General features: G+C 50.0%; 10 protein-coding genes across 10 annotated transcripts; 5 read left to right on the forward strand and 5 right to left on the reverse strand.

Annotated features, from left to right (window-relative positions):
- Nucleotides 1-86: 86 nt before the first annotated feature.
- Nucleotides 87-1,377, forward strand: DEU56DRAFT_910517 (uncharacterized protein; the record flags this gene model as incomplete). Its single annotated transcript, XM_041357181.1, has 5 exons — nucleotides 87-644; nucleotides 700-915; nucleotides 975-1,059; nucleotides 1,115-1,161; nucleotides 1,210-1,377. The coding sequence occupies 5 exons, from the start codon at nucleotides 87-89 to the stop codon at nucleotides 1,375-1,377; spliced, it is 1,074 nt and encodes a 357-aa protein (XP_041210875.1).
- A 3,398-nt stretch (nucleotides 1,378-4,775) lies between these two features.
- On the reverse strand, nucleotides 4,776-6,782 carry DEU56DRAFT_790490 (uncharacterized protein). The gene is made up of 9 exons (XM_041352604.1): nucleotides 6,747-6,782; nucleotides 6,506-6,694; nucleotides 6,350-6,460; nucleotides 5,969-6,301; nucleotides 5,767-5,915; nucleotides 5,560-5,713; nucleotides 5,314-5,508; nucleotides 4,974-5,258; nucleotides 4,776-4,922 (listed from the first exon to the last, which is right to left on the reverse strand). Exons 1-8 carry the CDS (start codon nucleotides 6,765-6,767, stop codon nucleotides 5,115-5,117), a joined length of 1,296 nt encoding a protein of 431 aa, XP_041210876.1. The 5' UTR covers nucleotides 6,768-6,782; the 3' UTR covers nucleotides 4,776-4,922; nucleotides 4,974-5,114.
- Nucleotides 6,783-6,843: 61 nt separating this feature from the next.
- DEU56DRAFT_210225 (Spt20 family-domain-containing protein) lies at nucleotides 6,844-9,504 on the forward strand. Its single transcript, XM_041345083.1, has 6 exons — nucleotides 6,844-7,049; nucleotides 7,098-7,182; nucleotides 7,232-7,425; nucleotides 7,477-7,688; nucleotides 7,739-7,775; nucleotides 7,830-9,504. Exons 1-6 carry the CDS (start codon nucleotides 6,906-6,908, stop codon nucleotides 9,384-9,386), a joined length of 2,229 nt encoding a protein of 742 aa, XP_041210877.1. The 5' UTR covers nucleotides 6,844-6,905; the 3' UTR covers nucleotides 9,387-9,504.
- Nucleotides 9,505-9,621: 117 nt separating this feature from the next.
- Nucleotides 9,622-10,452, reverse strand: DEU56DRAFT_870363 (DNL zinc finger-domain-containing protein; the record flags this gene model as incomplete). The annotated part of the gene is made up of 3 exons (XM_041355623.1): nucleotides 9,622-9,790; nucleotides 9,848-9,972; nucleotides 10,450-10,452. 3 exons carry the CDS (start codon nucleotides 10,450-10,452, stop codon nucleotides 9,622-9,624), a joined length of 297 nt encoding a protein of 98 aa, XP_041210878.1.
- DEU56DRAFT_790499 (AICARFT IMPCHase bienzyme) lies at nucleotides 10,426-13,085 on the forward strand. The gene is made up of 9 exons (XM_041352605.1): nucleotides 10,426-10,472; nucleotides 10,522-10,648; nucleotides 10,701-10,777; nucleotides 10,836-11,312; nucleotides 11,366-11,599; nucleotides 11,653-11,828; nucleotides 11,884-12,012; nucleotides 12,061-12,985; nucleotides 13,036-13,085. Exons 1-8 carry the CDS (start codon nucleotides 10,457-10,459, stop codon nucleotides 12,610-12,612), a joined length of 1,788 nt encoding a protein of 595 aa, XP_041210879.1. The 5' UTR covers nucleotides 10,426-10,456; the 3' UTR covers nucleotides 12,613-12,985; nucleotides 13,036-13,085.
- On the reverse strand, nucleotides 12,731-13,926 carry DEU56DRAFT_883982 (dienelactone hydrolase; the record flags this gene model as incomplete). Its single annotated transcript, XM_041356152.1, has 8 exons — nucleotides 13,849-13,926; nucleotides 13,771-13,797; nucleotides 13,596-13,717; nucleotides 13,503-13,538; nucleotides 13,387-13,443; nucleotides 13,178-13,313; nucleotides 13,036-13,127; nucleotides 12,731-12,985 (listed from the first exon to the last, which is right to left on the reverse strand). Exons 1-8 carry the CDS (start codon nucleotides 13,874-13,876, stop codon nucleotides 12,731-12,733), a joined length of 753 nt encoding a protein of 250 aa, XP_041210880.1. The 5' UTR covers nucleotides 13,877-13,926.
- A 309-nt stretch (nucleotides 13,927-14,235) lies between these two features.
- DEU56DRAFT_870365 (dienelactone hydrolase) lies at nucleotides 14,236-15,352 on the reverse strand (the record flags this gene model as incomplete). Its single annotated transcript, XM_041355624.1, has 8 exons — nucleotides 14,236-14,490; nucleotides 14,543-14,634; nucleotides 14,690-14,825; nucleotides 14,883-14,936; nucleotides 14,991-15,026; nucleotides 15,077-15,198; nucleotides 15,250-15,276; nucleotides 15,325-15,352. 8 exons carry the CDS (start codon nucleotides 15,350-15,352, stop codon nucleotides 14,236-14,238), a joined length of 750 nt encoding a protein of 249 aa, XP_041210881.1.
- Nucleotides 15,353-15,398: 46 nt separating this feature from the next.
- On the reverse strand, nucleotides 15,399-16,869 carry DEU56DRAFT_790508 (dienelactone hydrolase). Its single transcript, XM_041352606.1, has 8 exons — nucleotides 16,729-16,869; nucleotides 16,639-16,665; nucleotides 16,463-16,584; nucleotides 16,373-16,408; nucleotides 16,264-16,317; nucleotides 16,071-16,206; nucleotides 15,928-16,019; nucleotides 15,399-15,876 (listed from the first exon to the last, which is right to left on the reverse strand). The coding sequence occupies exons 1-8, from the start codon at nucleotides 16,754-16,756 to the stop codon at nucleotides 15,622-15,624; spliced, it is 750 nt and encodes a 249-aa protein (XP_041210882.1). The 5' UTR covers nucleotides 16,757-16,869; the 3' UTR covers nucleotides 15,399-15,621.
- A 504-nt stretch (nucleotides 16,870-17,373) lies between these two features.
- On the forward strand, nucleotides 17,374-18,728 carry DEU56DRAFT_790509 (uncharacterized protein). The gene is made up of 5 exons (XM_041352607.1): nucleotides 17,374-17,538; nucleotides 17,602-17,668; nucleotides 17,723-17,798; nucleotides 17,848-18,164; nucleotides 18,222-18,728. Exons 1-5 carry the CDS (start codon nucleotides 17,488-17,490, stop codon nucleotides 18,674-18,676), a joined length of 966 nt encoding a protein of 321 aa, XP_041210883.1. The 5' UTR covers nucleotides 17,374-17,487; the 3' UTR covers nucleotides 18,677-18,728.
- Nucleotides 18,729-18,787: 59 nt separating this feature from the next.
- DEU56DRAFT_790520 (HD domain-containing protein) lies at nucleotides 18,788-20,105 on the forward strand. Its single transcript, XM_041352608.1, has 10 exons — nucleotides 18,788-18,947; nucleotides 19,002-19,032; nucleotides 19,092-19,110; nucleotides 19,170-19,241; nucleotides 19,300-19,343; nucleotides 19,421-19,479; nucleotides 19,542-19,616; nucleotides 19,670-19,712; nucleotides 19,768-19,797; nucleotides 19,852-20,105. Exons 1-10 carry the CDS (start codon nucleotides 18,831-18,833, stop codon nucleotides 19,986-19,988), a joined length of 627 nt encoding a protein of 208 aa, XP_041210884.1. The 5' UTR covers nucleotides 18,788-18,830; the 3' UTR covers nucleotides 19,989-20,105.
- The last annotated feature ends 930 nt before the right edge of the window (nucleotides 20,106-21,035 follow it).

Consider the following 21,035-nt stretch of genomic DNA (forward strand, 5'->3'; position numbering starts at 1 on the left):
GAGAATTACCTCTTTCGCATTCTCTTCTGCCAGTTCCCAGCTTTAAGAACATCGGCGACTCCTCGTCCCTTCCAACAACTTTCAGAATGTCCGCAGAAAATCAACGATATATATATTCTAATCCACAAGGAGGATCGACAACCTCTTATGAGTATCAAACATATCCTACGCAGGCTTACGTGTCGGCACCTCCTCCTCAGGCTCCTCCCCGGCCGATACGCTCCCCCATTACTCAGTTTCATTCGCAACATCACCAGCCAAATTTCGCGGCATCATCTTCATATACCCAACAGGCGTCTTATGCGCCCGCTCCATCATATACTCTTCCTCAGTCGCAGCCTCAATGGCAGCCTGAAAGCTGGTCCCCTCAATTCGGGACCTTCCAGCCCACATCCATCACGGCAGACGTGACGTACGCCGCCAATACAGCCCGCCCGGAGTCAGTCTCTCAGACCACCCCTGCAGAGGCACGATCGTATACTGCCGGTCCATCCAATCCACCACTTGAGAATCGCCGCCCAGAGGAACGTTATCCCCCCGCCCCTGGGTCAGCTCATGCATCGCCCGTTCAAAAGAGCAAGAGGCGGGACAAGGAGTCACCAGTCTTGGCTCCAAGTCCAATTATCAATCCTAGTCTAGATTTTGTAAAGGCACGCCTAACAGTCCTCCCTTTGTGGTCAATATCTGATTTGTCGACAGATGGTAGAGTCCTACGGTATGATACTCGAGGGGACAAAATCCCTGGCGTCCGCGGGTTTTGCTGCGCGGCTCCCACCGCCTGAAACTATGGAACGCATGATCCAGTCCGCGAACTACGGAAGACAAATGTTGCAATCAGCAGTTGCGCAATCAAACCCTGACACGAGGCCGTCTACTGGCGGCAGTGACAAGGATACTCCGGCCATAAAGCGGCAGGTGAACCGTCTGTCATGGGGTAATATACTAAATGTTGATGCTTCCTTTTCTGTACTCAGAAGGCCGAGGAACATGCTCAGGAAGGGCAGACTTGCCTTGGTTGCAACGCAACCTCGACCCCTGAGTGGAGGCGTGGCCCCTTAGGTTAGCGCTGTCTCATTTTGTACGCCACACACTTCGAGCTTATATTATGGTTTAGGCCCTCGAACCTTGTGCAACGCATGTGGCCTCGTGTATGCTAAACTTGTACGTCAACATAAACCATCTGATTCTTCTTATCATGTTTTGTTTCAGTTGAAAAAGCGGGCACGAGGGGAACGGTCTCGCGGGGGCAATAGCAAGGACCCAGGATCTCACAACACCATGGAAGATTCTGTGATTGCGTCCAGCGGGGGAAGTGACGATGACGATTCTTATGGGTCACAAGATCGCGACCTGGGTGATCATATACGGAGAGGGTGAAGTTGGACCCGCGATGCTCTAATCAGTGCAGTCTGCTTCTCACCGGTCTTCCTTCCTATTTTCATCAACGGCTGGACCTTTCAATAAATGACGTTACGATAGTTTTCCCGGGTTTGAGGGGCTCTCTCGGTATACGTCAGGGTTGGTACGGCTCCACTTTGCAGTATCTGTACGATGATAAGGTTACAGATTCGCCAATCTCATTTCTCAACGTACTTCTTAGTAATTCGCATCACGGCGTTTAGTTAGGTTAATCGGTCGAAGCGAAGGAATCTTTCTTTCGACATCTCAGTCTGTGGTCCACGTTTTGTACCTATCGGTGCCTCTCTAACCGACCATGATACGACCTCAGACGGTAAGGTTTCGCCTGACTACAACCTGTTTCATTGAAATACCAGGGGTCACATGGCAGAGGCGATTTCACCAGCAGTGCTTCATTGGCACCTATTGGCACCTCTACCTCCCAGACAGTGGGAATGAAGTGGCAGAGTTGCGACTTTCGCAGACTTTTAGTTCGCAAGCCTGACTGACCTTCAAGGTCGTGATTCTTTTGAATCCGCTACCTTGCAATGCTTCGTTTTATGATTATCTTATTCCATTTTTTTCCCGGACCAATAGCAGATTACCGTGTAGCTTAGTGGGGAACAAAAAGATTAATATTTAGCACTTATCATGAGTGCCTCGTGCAAAAATGAATAAAACGTGGTCATAATACGGTACAGCCGATACTCACTTGACGTTACGTAGAAGACGCGCTGGGTCAACTTTACCCCGTTTGTGTCAGAAGTCCTTAATTATATGACGACGACCTTCGCGAACGGGAACACTGCTCGCTGGACACAGAAGAATTGCAGGGTTGCACCAGAAGTTTTTTTAGATACGCGGACTGTTTCTCTCATGGCAGAAGGGATTCTTCGCTCCACTATTCGATGTCGTGACATACTTTTGCTATGACCACTGTCCACGCGATAAACTTGGAGCTCATCAAACGTGATAGATTAGCCGCCGCCCTGGTGCAGAAGGTTGGGCTGGCACATGCATTGGATGCCATAAATTCGCTAAATACGCAGGGGGACTGCAGCGGAAAATATCAACGACCAGTGAATATAATTATCAAATACCAAACACCCGACCCGAGAACGGTTGTGAGTGAGTATTAAACGGTCACTGATAGGGATAAAGGATGCAGGCACGGGGATGGTCACAATGATTGCGCCGTCAGCAGACTACTCCTCGGTGTTTTATATATTATTCCCATGCTGCGGCGGTGCTGTCCATTGGACCGGCCAGGGTGTCGGATCCGCAGCATTAGATGGTGGAGTAATGCCCCATGGGTATGTTTTATGAGAAGATATACGCAGGGAGCTGTTGCGTTGGATGATGGAGCCATGTCTGATGTCTCGATAACAGGCGTCATATGATCTGGGGACATAGTGAAGTTGGATGACGCAGATGACGCCGGGCCGTTGGGCAGAGCGGCGTCGCGGAGTCTGTTGAGTTCCCTGAGGACGGTGACGGATCACTCGAGTGTTCCAAGGTTGTCTTCCAGGACCCATTGGGTTTCATCATGAGGGCTTCGCAGAACTGTTCCAAATTCGTGGGTGATAATCATTGATGATCGTTACCCTTTTCTCGGATGCATCTGACGTTCCACAGACCCCATATGCGGGTCGCGGAGCCGCCAGCCCGCACCCAAGAAGGAAGACAGTGGCGAAGGGGACCAGCGACAGACCGGAACAACACAACTGGTGATCTGGTAACAGAACGATGTAAAACTTGATCAAAGTGCGTGTTCCATATCGATGTGCAGTGCATGCATTCGATATATTTGGAAAGAGACAGCACCCTGTCGCATCGCTGAGTGCACGCGGTAGAGTCCGTTGGGTGAATTACTGGAACATTGATGGGGTGTTGTACAAGTGTTAGTGCCAGCCTTCTGATCCGGGTAAGGACAGGCCACGGTGTCCTTCAATTCAAATCCAGGGACCTCCTCAATATTGCCCCAAGGAGTCCGTCTATTAATAATCCGTCCTTTTGAGCTTTTGGGGTCTTATGTGTGCGCAGTCTCGCGTCTCTTGCGGAATGGCTCCCAGAATTCCGATTCCCCGCACGATTCCCCCGATACCTTGGCACCGCCTCATGGAATCATTTAAGGCTCCCGATTTCAAACCTCCTCGGGATCTTGTCGAAGAACCTAGACGGGGTACGTTACTGCCAGGGATGAAGGTGAGAAAGTTACCCAACAGTACTAGTATCAACGAGATTGACTAGAGCAAGCAGTAACATCGGTATATGTAGGTTTGCGCTGCAAGGTCTTGGCCATTAGCATGCATCAAGATGATGCAAGATCAAAAGCCGCGAGCTTGATTTGATCCGGCTATCGAGATACCGTTGGGGGTGATTGCAGTCTTCGATCACAATCTGAGGGGTGACCCCGAGGAGTGAATGTGAATCACCTTTGGGCGCTCCCTGAATGTCGGAGCCTGCCTCTGCCCTGTGGTTGTTAGCTGCGAGGAAATCTAGAACAACGAAATCGTGTGTGAGTAGATGAAGTTTGTCTCGCAATAATTGAAAATATTATTGGCAAACAGGCCCAAGCCTGTCTGTAGGTACAGCGCGCAATTTGATTTGTACGTACTTAGCCACTGCCACTTTCATTGAGAAAGGATAAAGAACGTTTGAATAATCCCGGCGACTGAATAGAATGCGTAAAAAAACTTACGAGCAGAGAAGCGGTGTTACACATCTAGGGCCACGACCCTTCTGTGACTGAGGGCCTAGGCAGAGCCGAAAGAATCACGCGATGTTGATGTGATCGTCAGCTGATACATTGGGGAGTCGTTCGGTGCCAGTATCCCTACAGTTGACGGCTGAAGGGCAAATAAATCAAAGTTCAGGAAAATAAATGTTTCGCATACCACATCCCTTGTCATGCATTCGTTCAACTTGAAGGAAAAAGGGCCTTACATAAAGGCGCGATGCGCTTTACATCTTCGGGATACCAGCTGTTATAGCTAGTACTGTCTCGTCGAAGAAGGGGGTCCAGACCAGCGTTCGGAACTAGGAATGGTTGCGTGTATATGCGTGCCAGTTGTGCATATTAAAAATAAACACTCACTTCTCGACAGCCAATCACACACCCAGCGTTTCTAGGCATCGTTTACCTCACGAGGCTAGGTAAGAAAAAAAACGCCTGATCAACTCTTTGCATCATCCCAAAGTATGTACTGAGAATAAAAATTCCAGAGGTCAGTATGGCCGGACAAGGGGCTCTGTTGGTTTTGCGCCGACATTTAAAGTCGGCGCAATGGAGGAGTGCAAGAAGTCTGACGAGACAGCGTGGTAAGAGGCGTACCATGACTCTGGATCCGAACTGTGAACAGATGTCAAATTCACCTCATCGGTAATCAAAGTTATTTGTTCATCGCCGTGGACGGTCTCGTCGCCGAGCCATAGAACTCTTCAAAAGCGTAAGCTAATATTGGAGTTGCTTTCGGACCCCAATCACCCTTCCAATTGGTTGACTGCCAGCTAGTAGAAGCTGTCTGACCGAGCTTTTGTGTAATGATCAATACAATCAAGAGGAGACAACTTACAGTGCAACGGTACACCACCACCACAGATGTGCTTCGTTGCAAGCAGTACTTCTTGGTCGCATGAAAAGAACAGTCCCGCCTAAGCTTGCGCATGCAATTATTTAATTGTGACAAAATCTCAATCAGAGAATTAATTGACGACTATACTTCTTCGATTTTGTTATCTTCATCGTCATCATCTTCTTCTTCTTGACCTCCAACACGCACCACATCGGTCCCATCGGCTATTTCCACGCCTTCTTCGCCCTTCAGAAGCTGGACGAGGCGCTCGATGTGCTCAGATACCTGAACGGTCTTTAAGAAACTCGGTTCAGAGGACAACTCGTATGCAGAAACAGACCTTGTCGACGGTCTCCTCCATGTGTGCTCCTCTGACAATCTCATACACCCCATGTTCCCTGAGGTAGTCTCGGGCCCATCGCGTGGTGCATAGAAGAAGCAGTGTTTCAACATGCGTCAAGCGCAAGACAGAATCCGCTTCCCGTTTCTTCGTGGATGGAAGGAACTGAAGTGCAGATGGCAATTTTTCTTGGTCCTGGAAGTTACAACATCAGCAGGCTTGGACTGTTGACCACTGCAATCGTACCTCTAGATCAAGTTCCTCTGGGCCTGCTAAAGGTAGCAAAATGTAAGGCAGTGCGTCGATACCTGGGGCAGACAACGTCGATGGAGGAACGACAACAACTTCGGTGTCAGGAGATAGTATTGCGCGGTGAGCTTGTGAATGGAAAGCACAGTTCCTGTGATTGAGGTATTGGATTTACTCAATGTCAAGGCAAGGAAAATGTCGTACTTCAATGTCGATGCAACCCCACCACGTCGTATTGTGTCTTTATGTTCAGTGAACGCGACTATTTTGGCGAGAGGGTATTCGTTGGTACTATTGGGATTCAACGGATCTGTCGGTCGTAAAGTGACGAAGAACGTGCGACCAGCCGGAGACTAGTCGTTTGTAGTTTTAGTGTCAAGACGGAACTGATTCTGAGAAAGCTGACCGTGCTGATATTGGCGAAGACAGAGGCTAGAAAGTGCAGCTCTCCTTTTCGTTTTCGGGAAGATCTATCTCCGGAAGGATCTACTGATGCGCCTTCTACAAATGCATCGATAAGGAGCGGCAAAATGAGGATATCCTGCGGTTCTCCTGATGGATAAGGTACTGGCGCAGAACAAGTTCCAGAGCGGGATTGGGTTGGGAAAAGGGGGGTTGGTGAGGATGGTGTGTGAATGATGGGTACTTTCAAGGCTAAAAGGGCTGCGCATGGTGACGATGAAGCGGTTAGATTGGAAAGCAGCATGGATGCAAGATCTGCAAGTATGGAGTCTGCATTCTGCGAAGAGATAAGACGTTGGGAGATTATGTGACATAAAGCACGAACCAAGATGTAAGATACCAAGAAGGTGAGAAAGGCTGGTTCTGACAAAAATGGCACTAGCAGCGGTGAATCGGAGAGATTAACCAATGCACGGAAAGCATCGTGCGCAACGGCCTGTGACCATCATCGCTTGATCACAATTGGAATAAGTATACATACGAGTTGATCCCGGCATAAAAGCTTGAGATCACGGATTATATCCGTTTCCTTAGGTTTCTGCAAGCCTGCTCCTCCGAGGCCATGATAAAAAATATTCCTATGTGGTGATCCTTCCGGTGTTTGCCCTAGCAGATTTGACAGGGCGATCTGTCGGACCTGTAGATTCTTATCCCTTAAGAATGGGATGAGCTGCAAACAATGTAAACGCTTTGATTTAGTGGCCTGCAAAACACACACGGACCTCCTTCAGTTGATTCTCCATTGTACGACAATTGTGGAAATTCCCACGAGTGCTTAACGCATTGTGGACGATTACGTAAATGTGCTTGAACGGACTACTTTAAGGTCATCAGCTTGTATTGAAGCCATTAAGACGAGCGCGTGAAGTAGCCTCTGCCCAATGTCTTGTTACAACATTACACGCTCGGCGGAACAGCTACTAGACTCATACGAAGACGCTGCACCATCTTTCTCAGTTCATCTCTATCCGGACTACTGGACGCTCAACAACGGACCAAAGTTCCTGTACAATAATCCCATCGCTGTGCGTTGCTGAATTTGAGATGCGGGGTGTGTGCTAACATGTCAATAGTCAATACTTGATGACGTCCGAGCGCACCGCATCCCGGTCGACTACCTTGAACTCTTCGACTCCGCACGCGTGCCATTCTATGATGGTGAGTTGTCATTCATCCGTACAAGGTCTTTCTTCAATGTTTTTGTTAGGTTGCATGCTCGTAGAGCTACTAGACTACCGCCCAAAGAAAGCAAAGGATTTGCCTCTCGAGAAACCTGAGCGGAGCCGTGTTGCTCTACACCCAAATGACGAAACGCTCTGGGCGAATCTATGTCTCATGCACCAACGCTCAGGTAACAAATTCACAGATATGGAAGTCCTTGAGCTTGAAGCACAATTACTAGTATGTGATGTTCACAACCTTTTCTGCTGTATCTTATCTTCATTGTTGTAGCTACACACAGCACCTCCCCTATGTCTTGACCCAGACCCACATTTAACCCGTATCGTGAATCATACCCTCAGAGTTTCTACCCCAAGTGTACCCGTCTCCTTGAAGCGCAAAGCAGCAGCCATTTCACCCGAGGAAGATGAGTCCGACAAGACTCGTCGGGCCAAGATCATGCAATTTATGAACCATAGACAAAATCAGTCTCACGCCCCAAGGTACTTCGTGTTGTCCCAAAAGCAACTTCTTTCTGCTCACCTTCACTTAGTTTTCGGATATTGGATACAATCCGCCGTGTCAAAGAAGTTCGTATAGCAGTTGGATTGTAAAGTCAGCCTTATCTTACAGCCAAATTATAGGCTCCAGCAGCCGCCCCGACCCAAGCACAAATTCAGGCTCAAGGTCAAGCAATCTCCCAAGTCCAAGTCCAAAATCAAACACAAGGTCAAATACCAGCCCCCGTGCCAACCCCACAACCTCAGCTCGTTCAACCACAACCTACTCCCGTCTCAGCCGCGCCCGCACCGGCGCCAACATTAGTTCCCCAGCCAGTTGCTGACCAGAAACCTAAGCCAGCAAAGAAGAAAGCCGATGCGCCGCAGACTTTCCAAAACACTCCCGAGGTTTCACGCTCTTCAGCTACCCCTGGCCCACATCCCGCGGTGAACCAGCTTCAATCACAGCCACGGATCGCTGCCTCTCCCTCACCCCGTGTAAGCGCGCCCTCGCCGCTCCCGTCTGTACAGTCACCTGCGCACAGGTACACGCAGTCACCGCGCCCTCCATCATCGCAAGCGCCGCACTCCTCGCCTCTCGCAGCTGGCTCACAGCTCCCCCCAACAATACACCGTCCTCCAACCGCCTCTCATCACTTCTTCCCAATGGCAGCGCAAGGTTCCCAGCCCAAAGCTGCAACCTCCCAAGTGGGTTATCAATCTCAGCCGACGCCTCCCCCTGCACAAGCCGGGCAACAGGCTGGCGCAACGCAGCTGGCCACTGGTCAGCAAATGATGCAGCAGCATACCCAAGTGCAACATCCCACTCCAGGGCAGATATATCAACTTCACCTGCTGCAAATGCAGCAAAATCGGTTGGCTCATCCGCAGGCTCAAGCTCAGCAGGCTCAGGCTCAAGCTCAGGCTCAGCAGGCTCAAGCTCAGGCTCAGCAGGCTCAGGCTCAGCAGGCTCAGGCTCAGGCTCAGGCTCAGGCTCAAGCTCAGCAGGCTCAACTTCAAGCTCACGCGCAGGCTCAGCAGGCTCAAGCTCAGCAGGCTCAACTTCAAGCTCACCACGCACAAGTCCACGCACAGGCGCTTTCACAAGCCCATCAAGTTCAGGCTCAGGCTCAGGCTCAGGCTCACGCGCAAGCTCAAGCTCAAGCTCAAACCCAGCCACAAGCCCATGTACAAGCCGGACGTATGACTCCACAAAATTCACAAACACGGAGTCCCATGCCTGGACATCTCACAGCTCGAAACAGCCCCATGCTCCAGAACCAAGCCAGAGGCTCTCCTATGCTCCAAAATCAGCCCAGAAGCTCGCCCATGCCCAACCCCAATCCTCTCCCCACCCAAACTACACAAGCTGCACAGCATCCGGGCATGGCGCAGCAGTACAACTTTGCACCTATGCAGTTCAGGCCGCCTGGGCAGGAGCAGCAGCAACAACAACAACAACAACAGCAACAACAGCAGCAGCATGCGATGATGATGTCACCGTACCAGATGTATGGGTATCCTCCTGTGGGCTATGCCATGCCTGGACGACTGCAGCAAGCCTATCCGTGGGGTGTTGGGCGGGGGATGCCGAATCAGGCCCAGGTGAATGGGCAGGCACCGGCGGGGATGCAGCAGCAGCAGATGCAGATGCAGATGCAGATGGCTGTCGGAAAGCCTTCGCAGGGAGCGGGACGGTAGTGGGGCACTTTCTATTGTTATTTGTGTTTCTAATAATGTACTACTGTGGGTTTGTGGGGATTGCTTGTTGTATTTATGAAAGGCGGACTGCAGTAGGCTTGTAGGCTATTTGAGATGATCTAAAATACTTTTTTATCAATCTGGATTCCTATCGCGATGACTCCTAGCTATTGGTATGATATATATGAAATTATTCATGCATGCAAAGTGACACACCGACTCGGAGTGTTCCCATCTACTTTCTACCAGCTTCAAGATCAGCAGCAAATTCTACCACGCCGTTAGCATCCAAGGAACCTCTTTGGACGCTTTCGCCGCGAGCGCTGAGGAGATCCTCAATATTTCTGAGTTTTCCATCCTCCGTGCTATCCTTGAACCAACCGAGATTATCCGCTATGAGATGCCTGACAGGGAAATACAGTATGTGAGATTCGGCAGCAACAAAATCAATGAGCCCGCACCTATTTTTGCACCCAGGGCATTGGACGATGACGATACCACGTTCGTATGCACGCTTCGTGAAGGTGTGCGAAGAACGATGAGAGCATGCTTCCGCTGTACAGGTAAAAACGATGCCTAAGCGAGCCTCTTGTATCGGAGAATCGTCCTTGATCTGCTCCGAAGACACAGGCGAATGTGAAACCGAAGACTTTGCCAACGGCTTGGACGGGTGCAAGGACGAATTTGACCGGATGGTTCCAAAAGAAAGACAAGGTGTTTGCAAAGGTCTTCGAGATACCAATTTAATGTGTAGCCTAGCGTGGGCGCTGTGGGGTGTAAGGGTAGGGCTGATGTAACGAAGAAGCCTTGAGGGTAACGACTGGATCCTGTTCATACTGACTCTGAAGCAAGGTTAACCGCTTGGTGGCATTTGGTGCCAATTTGGTGCCGCAAACACTTCAATCTCCGCGAACTACCGTGGGTATCGATAATCTAATCTAATCTATGGAAGGTGGACTTATCAGAGATATGATAAGGTAAGATAAGCCTTTATAACATATTTTTTGATTGATCATCAATTGAATCAAAGTCAGTGAGGCTCGAGATCTTAAAGTTATACCACCATCGCGATGTCCCAACCTATTGGTACGATAAAATATACATTCACTTAGATGTCAATTAATGGCCACAAAAGCTCTGTTATCAGTCTATGACAAGACCGATCTCCTTGATCTTGCGCAGGGACTTCACGGTGCTGGAGTTCGTCTGCTTGGTTCGGGAGGTACCGCGAAGAATATCAGGGAGGCTGGAATACCCATAGAGTGAGTGCTGCCCGCTTTGTTCACTTTTATTCGTTGAGCTGGGGCCTCGTAGGGATGTTTCTGACATCACCAAGGCACCCGAGATGCTCGGAGGTAGGGTGAAGACGCTTCATCCTGCCGTCCATGGCGGTAAGATATTTACCTTGTAAACAAAGTGTTAAACGTTTGACCTACGTGGCGCAATGAGGCATCCTCGCCCGCTCTATCCCGTCGGACGAGCAAGATCTCAAGGAACGAAACATCTCCCCCATCTCTATCGTCGTCTGCAACCTCTACCCTTTCACATCAACCATCTCTAAACCGAGCTGCACCCTCGCAGATGCCGTCGAAGAGATCGACATCGGCGGCGTCACCTTGCTGCGCGCAGCCGCCAAGAACCACGAACGCGTCTCTGTCCTCTCGGACCCTACTGACTATCGCGCGTTCTTGCAGGCGTTCCAGCAAGGCCAGGGCGATGTCGGGAAGACGCTCCGCAACAGGCTTGCACTCAAGGCATTTGAGATGACTGCAAAGTATGATGATGCGATCAGTGGGTATTTCCGCGAGCAGTATGCGTCGACGCCCGAGAGCGGACCTGTCCAGCGCATGGTGCTTAGGTACGGCGCCAACCCCCACCAAAAACCAGCACAGACTTTCGTAGCTGATGGCGAATTGCCATTCAAGGGTACGATTCCTTGTTTTATTCGATAGGTTTTTTGTTGACTTTGGATGGTATAGTCCTCAGCGGGTCCCCAGGCTACATCAATTTGCTGGATGCCCTCAATTCTTACGCACTCGTGAAGGAACTCCAAGAGGCTTTGAACCTCCCTGCCGCCGCTTCTTTCAAACACGTGTCCCCTGCTGGTGCAGCTGTGGGTTTGGAACTTGACGAAACCGAGAAGCATGTGTACGGCGTCGAAGATCTCAAAGAGCCCCTGACGCCTCTGGCATGCGCGTACGCCCGCGCTCGAGGTGTGTCACTTGATGAGCTGCACTCCGTATGCAACTAAAATGCCTTGTTTTAGGTGCCGACCGTATGTCGTCCTTTGGAGACTTCATCGCACTCTCTGCGCCATGTGACCTTGCCACAGCACGCATCATCTCCAGAGAGGTTTCAGACGGCATCATTGCACCAGGCTACAGCCCTGAGGCGCTGGAAGTCCTTAAAAAGAAAAAGGCAGGGAAGTACTGCGTTCTAGAGGTACATTAGCTCGATTACCCAGCTCTACCGCGTTTGCTAACGCCACCAAAAAAAGATGGATCCGTCATACAAGCCCTCAGATGTCGAGACGCGCCAAGTATACGGCGTCAGCCTCCAGCAGCGCCGTAACGACATCAAAATCGACGCCAAGCTCTTCGAAAACCTCGTCACCAAGAACAAAGACGTTCGTCCTTACTCTCTACCTATCTCATAGTCATGACTGTTCCCCTAGGTCCCCGCTCAAGCGCTGACCGACCTCATCGTCGCGACCCTTGCAGTTAAGTACACGCAGTCTAACAGCGTCTCGTACGCCAAGAACGGCGCTATCATCGGTCTGGGCGCCGGACAGCAGTCGCGCATCCACTGCACGCGGCTCGCAGGATCCAAAGCGGACAACTGGTGGTTGCGACACCACCCGCGCGTCCTCGCGCTCCCATTCAAAAAAGGCGTCAAGCGTGCGGAGAAAGCAAACGCGATTGACCTCTTTGTGAGTGGGGAGGTACTCGGGGGCTGCGAGCGTGCCCAATGGGAGGGGCAATTTGAGGAGGTACCGGCGCCGCTGAGTGAGTCGGAGAAGAAGGAGTGGGCGGTGAAGTTGGATGGGGTTGCGTGTTCGAGTGACGCGTTTTTCCCATTTGCGGATAACGTGCATCGGGCTAGGAAGAGCGGGGTGAGGTACCTTGCTGCGCCTAGTGGAAGTGTGATGGACGCAGAGTGTATCAAGGCTGCAGATGAGCATGAGATGGTGTTTGCGCACACCTCGCTCAGGCTCTTCCACCACTGAGGCCTAAAGATGAGGCTTTCCATAAAAATTTACCAGCAGCAAAATGTGCTTGTATATTCTTCGTTATCGTCGTATTTGATATTGAATCTTACCTCCTGCAACATTTCGAACATGCAGCTCACAAGTGCTCCAGGAAGAACTCTGCGCTAGCCATGAACGATCCCTCTTTCCCAGCCTTGACCAGTGGGTCGCTCAAATCTCCACGGACGGCAAACCCATGCGTGCATCCAGGAAAGTACTCACGCCTGTACCCTGGAGCAAACTTCCCATCCCCAAAAATCTCATCGGCCTTTGCTTGGGCTTCAGCCGGGAACAACCTATCGTTCTCGCATGAATTGATCAGGAGAGGTGCTGTTGCTTTGGCAAAGTATGTCTAGAACAACATATTCAGCGGGAGAATGCTATGATAATAATGTGGGTTACCTCGAGGTCGTCCGGGAGATCCAAAAGCGAGGGGTGAGAGACGACGGCGCATTGGATGATGTTGTCGAATGCAAGGTCAAAAGTGTAACGACCTGTGCTGTATGTTTAGTCAAGAAGAAGAGATGACGGAATGGAACCATACCGCCGAAGCAGTAACCGGTAGCTCCGAACTTGGTGACGCCTTCCTCTTTGAGCGCAGCGATGACCTTGTCGAGTGGCGGACGGGTGACCTCAGTGCCATGTGTGGCAAGCCATCCTCTGAAGTCGAAGGCTTTATCCTAGAAAGATGGACACGAACATGGGTCAGAGCTTGCAATAATTGATGAAGGCATCGATCAAAAGTAAACTGACGTTCAAGACTCTATCAGCGGGAAGACCATCGCCGTTGAAGTAGTCGATCGCAACGACCTATATCATAATATCAATATCGTATCCGTGGACTAATACATACTATGCTTAGCGCGAACCTTGAAGCCATTTTTGGCAAAGTCATCAGCGAGGAGCTGTTGTGGTGCACGTTTTAGTAAAGTGGGGTATCATGTCACAAGGATGGGGGGCACCTGGGCATTGACGAGCTCGATACCGAAGGCGTCCGGTAGGAGAAGGATGACTTTTTCCTTGGAATACTCAATGGTGGGGGTGGCGACGTAGCAAGCGACACCGGCGATGGTCTCGAGTGTTCCTAGCGAAAGACCCTGATGAACGATGCGACGTGGTGAATTGAAAAATGCTTACCTGAAGGCTTACCCTCGTGACGTACGCCTGTTCGCTATCAGTGCTCAATGTGGACCGTGATGATATAGTACAACGCACCTTGGATGCAGTCCTTGCAGAAACTCATACTTGGGTGTGGTTAGAAGAGGGTCGAGAGTAAATGTTCTGTCATGTACAGCTCATCACAAAGGTGTCCAAGCTGATAAAAGAAACTGATGACGCAGAAGGAGGGTGATGTATTCTCAGCATTCAAACCCTGACATCGAAGTGGGATATGGCACTCAAGATGAGCACTATTTCACCTGCATGACACGCACACATGGAAATGCATACGCTTTGATACTGCTGGCATGGCTAACGACGTGGCTACAACTGCGGCATGTCATACGACAATTAATCTTAGTATTCCATTTGAGATTGATTCATATTGAATTTGAATTGGATCGTACCATCCATACACAGACACCATAACACTGACAACACTGCTCACAGATGCTCCAGGAAGAACTCCACGCTAGCTTTGAACGAGCCCTCCTTCCCAGCTTTGGCTAGTGGGTCTGTCATATCCCCACGTACAGCAAACCCATGCTTGCAACCTGGGAAATACTCGCGCTTGTATCCTGGAGCGAATTTCTCGTCGCCAAAAATTTCATCAGCCTTTGCTTGGGCTCCGGCGGGGAACATCTGATCGATTTCGCAGGAGTTGATCAGGAGAGGCGCCTGTGATTTGGAAAAGTACGTCTAGAAAGAGTGAGTTCAGAGGGGAGAACGCTATGGTGACAATATGCGTTACCTCGAGGTCTTCAGGAATCTTCAAGGCCGAGGGGTGGGAGACGACGGTGCACTGGATGACGTTCTCGAATGCGAGGTCAAAGGCATAGCGACCTAACATGTACCGTTAGGAAAAAGTAGTAGTTGAAGGTTGAATGGGGGGACGTACCGCCGAAGCAGTATCCAGTGACCCCGAACTTGGTGACACCTTCCTCTTTGAGCGCGGCGATGACCTTATCGAGAGGAGGGCGGGTCTGCTCGGCACCATGGTTGGCGACCCATTTCTTGAGGTCAAATGTGTCGGACTGTGACCGGACACGTGATCAGAGCTCGTGATGCAAAGGAAATTGGTGAAAACTAACATTCATTGCATCAGCGGGAAGACTATCGCCGTTGAAGTAGTCGACCGCGATGACCTGTATTGCATTATTTGATCAGCCCCCTGTGTATACGGTGCGCGTTGGGTAAACCTTGAAACTGTTGTTTGCAAAGTCATCAACGATGAGCTGCATTCATTTTAGTCTAAATGTCATCATGGTGGTGCAAACGAGCATACCTTGGCATTGACGAGTTCGATACCGAAGACGTCCGGCAGGTATAGGATGACTTTGTCCTTGGCATAGTCGACAGTAGGGGTGGCGACGTAGCAACTAACACCACCGATAGTCTCCAACGTTCCTGGCGAAGATGCTGAGACAGCGCGACGTGGCGAATTGAAAAACTAGTTACCTTGAGGCTCACCCTCGTGACGTACGCCTGTTTGCAATCAGTACTCATGTTGATCATGATGATATAAAGCGGTACCTTGGATGCAGTCTTTGCAGAAACTCATATTTGGGTGTGATTAAAGATGGCTGAGAGTAATTGGACAAAGGATACCTTATATAAGGCTCATCGAAAAGGCGAACACTATGTCATCGATGTGACGCGCCCACATGGAGATGCATACGCTTCAACATTGCTGGCATGCTCGCACGGCTAGCGACGTGGCTGTGATTGCATCATGCTTACGTCAAGCTTAGTTTTGGCATTCGAGATTGAATATTGAATTTGGATTGAATCGTACCAAACCCTATTACATTGCGGCGACAGGTATACTGCTCACAAATGCGCCAGGAAGAAGTCCACGGTAGCCTTGAATGAGCCCTCCTTCCCAGCTTTGATCAGTGGGTTTTTGATATCCCCACGTACAGCAAACCCGTGCGTGCAACCAGGGAAATACTCGCGCTTGTACCCTGGGGCGAACTTCCCATCTCCGAAAATCTCATCGGCCTTTGCTTGGGCTTCAGCAGGGAACATCTGATCGACTTCGCAGGAGTTGATCAGGAGAGGCGCCTTCGATTTGGCAAAGTACGTCTAGAAGAGTAGGTTCAGAGGGGAGAATTGCCAAGGAGGACGACGTGTTACCTCGAGGTCGGCAGGGTTCTTCAAGAGCGAAGGGTGGGCAACGACGGCGCATTGGATGATGTTGTCAAACGCAAGATCAAAAGTGTAACGACCTGACAGGCACCGTCAAGTAGAGGAAGATACAGTTGAATGGAAGAACATACCGCCAAAGCAGTAGCCAGTTGCGCCAAACTTGGTGACGCCTTCCGCTTTGAGTGCGGCAATGACCTTCTCGAGGGGAGGGCGGGTCTGATCGGCGCCATGCTTAGAGAGCCATCCCATCAAATCAAACGTGCCGGACTGTGAGTGAACACGGGATCAGAGCCTGCGATGCAGAGGAAATCGGGCGGAACTGACATTCATGGCATCAGCGGCAAGGGCATCGCCGTTGAGGTAGTCGGGTGCAACGACCTGTACGATGCCATCAGTCCCGCATGCGTGCATACCATGTGCTTTGGATTCAAACCTTGAAGCCATTTTTCGCAAAGTCATCAGCGAGAAGCTGCGTGAATGCATTTTCAGTAAAAGTGGGAGGAATCATGTACGAATGACATACCTTGGCATTGATAAGTTCGATACCGAAGACGTCCGGCAGGAATAGGACGACTTTGTCCTTGGGATAGTCGACAGTAGGTGTGGCGATATAGCAAGTGACACCGGCGATGGTCTCGGTTTTGCCTGGTGACGACACTGATGAGAAAGTGCAACGTAGCAAATCGGAAAAGTTCTTACCCAGGGGCTCACCCTCGTGTCGTACGCCTATTCATAATCAGTGATCAATATTCGGTGTTGATCACGATCATCGATAGGATATAAACGCACCTTGGATGCAGTGCTTGCAGAAACTCATGTTTGGAAGTGGTTTGAGGGCTTGAGAGATATTATTCTCCTGATATCAACTTATATAGGGCTCATCGAGAAGGTGTCCACGGTCCAAGCTGACAAGGATAGGAAGACCGATGTGACGCACATGTTAATCATAGGCTGACATATTGATATTCTTAGCAACCAATCCCCGAGGTCAATTTGGGATACGCAACGCGAGCGGCATCCTCGGTGAGCACTATTCCAGCTAACCCATAAGGTAACGGATAAGCTGTAATAGTAATGCTGGTACTTGTTAGTGCATGAGGCTACTGTAGCATACCATTTCCGTCCAAAACTGCTTAGTCCACGGATGATGGCAGAGTAAGCTGATGTGACAGAGTGGGAACGCTTTGGAAGCACTTAGCATAAGACCATTCCTGCGCATCGAAAGGACTAGTACTGCGCATACTCCCTGGCAGAAGCCAACACCGCAAGAAAGTTTCTATGAAGACTTTGAATTACATAGAAAAATGAACATGATTGTAAGGAAACAAGCATGGCCACCAAGTGGATGGCTCGGGGCGCGTGACCTCCATTGATCGGCTACAATGAATTTCCTTTTCTGGCAACCCAAAACTAACCTCCTCCCGGCCTGAGAACCACTTTCAGGAATTCGTTCTGGTCCTCACAGTCAAACAGTGCAACTTTGCCGAGTTCGCTCTTTCCTCGGTTCACCGCTGAAAACCAAAGACTCGGAAAATAAATCTGGGTACGATGCCACCACAGCCAGGAATGTTTGCCCTGCCATATGCATCAACTCACAAGGCGCGCACGGACGTTATCCAGCCAGACAACTTGCCCATGACAATCTCTTATTCAAATATGCAGCCCCCTCAGGGTCCTAATCCTCATTATCATAACCCTCACCCAACTGCTGGTCCATCCCGTATGCAGGGTACGGCTTTATTTCTTGCCCTTTATGTAGTACATACTGACCTTGAAAACAAAGACGATCCAAAACGAGAGAAAAAGAGAAGGGATATATCAAGCAAAGTAGGCAAAGAGATGATAGAACGCAGAGACGAGTATGTCACTCCCCATCACTTTTCTCATCTCCGCTCAACTTCGTGTTAGAGGACGACACTTCACTGAAAATATCTCTGCACTTCACAGCGCCGCCATGCAGCTTGCATCCCGTCCAGAAACTCATCCTCTCTATAATCTCCGCTTGTACCCAACTTCCCTTGAGCGCTCCGCCTTGCTTGCCCAGCACGCATTCGAAGAAAAGCATAGCTTAGAATCAATACAGACCGCATACGAGGAAGAACGTGAAAGAGTCGAGGAAGAATGGCGCAAGGGCCGTGATCGTATACGAGAAAGACTCCTCGAAGGTATTGAAGAACGTAGACGGCGTGCAAGAGAAGAAAAAGAAGGCGAGGGAACAGTAAACGGTACGTCACTCTTTCACATCTCAATACCTTCCTGTTTTCATTCACTACATCAATCAGACGCAACACTAGACGCTCAGTCTCGGTCCCATATCACTCGGAAACTGCGAAACAAAGTCGGCACTTCTCCTCCTCCAACACCCCTCGCTCTTCGAGGAGAGAACCTTGTCAATGGTTCGCTTGGAAGCAATACGCCTATTACGACTGGTCCTTTTACCAACCCCCACTCCCTCTCCGTCGACGAACTGCCTTCACCTTTCCCTTTCCCCCTCACAGCCGTCACCCTCACTAATCCGTCTTCTGGTGCAGGTGGTAACGCCGGCGCCAATGGCTCCAGGCGTCGGACCAAAGGCGCTGGCCTTCACTCAAGCATGGTCGGCGTCGGCGGCCTAGGCAAAAGCATAGCAATGCTAGGCCCTAGCAAAGAAGCAGATATAGAAGCAGATCTGATGGAAATTCGGAGGGGTAGCAAACGGCGCAGAGCAGCGGCCGTGTCTTCTGGCAAGGTTTCGTAGGCGCCCTCATGTTCATCTTTAATTTTGAAATTGTATCATATCTTATCATCGGAAGTCGGAAGTCGGAGATCCGTTTAGCTTCCCGTTACCCCGTAAGCGGACTCCGGAGTGCCTTTTGATCCTGTCGAAGGCTGTCGCGTTACACTTTGTGCACATGGACGAGTCTGAGATCGCCCCTCCTGCTAAACGCGTGTTTCCGCCTTTGTATGTATCAACCGGTGACGCGTCCATCGACAGGCTTGCGTTCTTCCACGTGCTAGAAAAATTAAAGGTACATATCTACATTCCGCAACGTACAGCCCCTACAACTCACACTTTCGAGTAGACCCAAAAGCGCACAGGATGGCTGGATAACAAGGAACATATTCCTTCCCTCCAAAAATACCGCTGAATCACTCATACGACTCGATTTTGTAGATCCCAAATGCAGAGAGGTTAGCGATGCATACCCTCTCTTGGCATGGCATCACTCACCCACTCACGGTCCCGATAGTATATCAGACCACATGTACCGCATGGCTCTACTGGCTATGTGTACGTCTGACAGTACGCTCGATGTTTCCAAGTGCGTTGCTCCCATCGTAGATGAGTTGTGCAATGAAGTACTTATGTGATGCTTGAAGATGCGTTATGATGGCTGTCGTGCATGATCTTGCTGAAGCGCAAGGTAAGTCCCAAGACTTACTTCTCTTCTCTTATTATTTTTGGATGGCGTAGATATCAGCACTGACAATAACATGGCAGTGGGCGACATTACCCCTCACGAAGGAATTTCCAAACAGGAGAAACAGCGCCTGGAAGCGGTTAGTCACCCACACCATACCCACCTCGCACCTCTGACACGAAAATACCCTGGATTCTACAGGAAGCGATGCACAATTTCGTGCATGATATGCTCCACAGTTCTCCAGCAGCGTTGAGAATCGAAGCTCTCTGGAACGTAAGTCCTGCATCGCTCAAATTGGCTCGATTTAAAGCTAACACTTTGCGCAGGAATACGAGGAGGGAGAAACGGACGAAGCGAAGTTCGTCAAAGGTCTGTCTTTGCCTTCCTGGTTCCACATCCTTGATCTACCCTGATGCGTCTGTAGACCTTGATAGACTGGAGATGGCGCTGCAAGGTACGTCTGCTGCGTCATCATTTTGTATTATGTTGTATTCATGTGCGTGCATAGCTCGCGAATACGAAACGACGCATGCGCTGGATCTTCAGCCGTTTTTCGATTCCAGTTTGCCTCGTTTGCGTCATTCGGAGGTCAAGCAGTGGGGCGAGGATTTGGCACAAACCCGTTCAAATGGTCATGATCGTTAACGTTAGACGTGTCGTATTTGACATTCCGATCCTGTTATTCGTGGAGCGCATGTGACTGCATTTTGCAATGAATTTACATTCCGCCAGCGTTCCTTCCATACAATGTTCCAAGACGGAAGTTTGGACGAAAACGTTTCTTCCGGCCTGAGCCCGGGGTGTTTGTGCGATTTCATATCGACTCGGATATCGCCCGCGCTCTCAGCTGACTCCATGAGCGGTTGGTTGTATGATTGCCTATACTTATCAGCCTCAGTCCCATACCGGTATGTGTCACCGCTGATGACCGCATCCAAGGCTACGAGCAAAACCCTCAGTATCCGTACGCTGACATCGGGACGCCACAAAAAACTCAGATGTACTGCGCTTAGTTTGCATGGCTTTGGTATCTACCACTTAACTCCTTATTTTCATGCAGGTCATTGTCACACTCGGTCCACTGCCTAGCGATGGGGACAGCGTGATAGATGAACTCTAAGGCAATACCTTGGAAGGTACGCAGCCATCAGCCATTCCATGGCATGGCAGAGACGAGTATGTGACACATTTGCCTTGTACCAGACCCTTACGTTCCAAGCTAATAATGAAGTAGTGCTGCCTCCGAGTCCCGAGCTCGATAGGATTGATAAAATTTTGAAGGATCGTTGTTTGCACAGTCAAGTAAAAGGAGAATTTGTGTTGGCCCCTCAGATCAGTGAAATGCTTACGGTATGGTGTTATCTGTGTCATCCAATCAGCCAGTTTTAAATGGTGTTTAATTCCTGAAGGAAGGAAACCGGCCGTTTGAGCAGAAAGGCAGGTTGCAATGACCCTCGGCTCCTCCTTACGGCGAGCAATTCGTCCGTGGTAGCAATGCACGCCTCACTGACACTGTAGAACGGGCATATGTCTAAACCAATTTCGGAGATAAGTATGATAGCTGGTATCATCCCCGATGGTTTTGGAAGGCTGACCAACCTCAGATTCAACTCACATCTGACAAATTCGTCATTAGGAATGAATGTGAGGAAACCAGGCTTGCTCTACGCTTGGTAGACCACGACGATACAC

This window comes from Suillus clintonianus (assembly GCF_016758775.1).
Source record: "Suillus clintonianus strain FC179 chromosome Unknown DEU56scaffold_19, whole genome shotgun sequence".
Lineage (NCBI taxonomy): Eukaryota > Fungi > Basidiomycota > Agaricomycetes > Boletales > Suillaceae > Suillus > Suillus clintonianus.

What these genes read in the sequence shown, in the direction of transcription:
- DEU56DRAFT_790490 (XM_041352604.1), bottom strand. Translation starts at nt 6,767, where the DNA reads ATGGAGAATCAACTGAAGGAG. An exon ending in TGGAGAATCAACTGAAGGAG is followed by an intron (nt 6,695 to 6,746) that starts GTCCGTGTGTGT and finishes CATTGTTTGCAG; the next exon opens with CTCATCCCATTCTTAAGGGA. An exon ending in TTTTATGCCGGGATCAACTC is followed by an intron (nt 6,461 to 6,505) that starts GTATGTATACTT and finishes TGATGGTCACAG; the next exon opens with GCCGTTGCGCACGATGCTTT.
- DEU56DRAFT_210225 (XM_041345083.1), top strand. Translation starts at nt 6,906, where the DNA reads ATGTCTTGTTACAACATTACACGCTCGGCGGAACAGCTACTAGACTCA. An exon ending in TGTACAATAATCCCATCGCT is followed by an intron (nt 7,050 to 7,097) that starts GTGCGTTGCTGA and finishes ACATGTCAATAG; the next exon opens with TCAATACTTGATGACGTCCG. An exon ending in CAATCCGCCGTGTCAAAGAA is followed by an intron (nt 7,776 to 7,829) that starts GTTCGTATAGCA and finishes GCCAAATTATAG; the next exon opens with GCTCCAGCAGCCGCCCCGAC.
- DEU56DRAFT_790508 (XM_041352606.1), bottom strand. Translation starts at nt 16,756, where the DNA reads ATGAGTTTCTGCAAGCACTGCATCCAAG. An exon ending in TTGCGAAAAATGGCTTCAAG is followed by an intron (nt 16,318 to 16,372) that starts GTTTGAATCCAA and finishes GGCATCGTACAG; the next exon opens with GTCGTTGCACCCGACTACCT. An exon ending in AACTGGCTACTGCTTTGGCG is followed by an intron (nt 16,020 to 16,070) that starts GTATGTTCTTCC and finishes GGTGCCTGTCAG; the next exon opens with GTCGTTACACTTTTGATCTT.
- DEU56DRAFT_790499 (XM_041352605.1), top strand. An exon ending in TCATCCTGCCGTCCATGGCG is followed by an intron (nt 10,778 to 10,835) that starts GTAAGATATTTA and finishes TGGCGCAATGAG; the next exon opens with GCATCCTCGCCCGCTCTATC. An exon ending in GGAAGTACTGCGTTCTAGAG is followed by an intron (nt 11,829 to 11,883) that starts GTACATTAGCTC and finishes CACCAAAAAAAG; the next exon opens with ATGGATCCGTCATACAAGCC.
- DEU56DRAFT_790509 (XM_041352607.1), top strand. Translation starts at nt 17,488, where the DNA reads ATGCCACCACAGCCAGGAATGTTTGCCCTGCCATATGCATCAACTCAC. An exon ending in CATATGCATCAACTCACAAG is followed by an intron (nt 17,539 to 17,601) that starts GCGCGCACGGAC and finishes TCAAATATGCAG; the next exon opens with CCCCCTCAGGGTCCTAATCC. An exon ending in TGGTCCATCCCGTATGCAGG is followed by an intron (nt 17,669 to 17,722) that starts GTACGGCTTTAT and finishes TTGAAAACAAAG; the next exon opens with ACGATCCAAAACGAGAGAAA.
- DEU56DRAFT_790520 (XM_041352608.1), top strand. Translation starts at nt 18,831, where the DNA reads ATGGACGAGTCTGAGATCGCCCCTCCTGCTAAACGCGTGTTTCCGCCT. An exon ending in ACGTGCTAGAAAAATTAAAG is followed by an intron (nt 18,948 to 19,001) that starts GTACATATCTAC and finishes ACTTTCGAGTAG; the next exon opens with ACCCAAAAGCGCACAGGATG. An exon ending in ACTGGAGATGGCGCTGCAAG is followed by an intron (nt 19,798 to 19,851) that starts GTACGTCTGCTG and finishes GTGCGTGCATAG; the next exon opens with CTCGCGAATACGAAACGACG.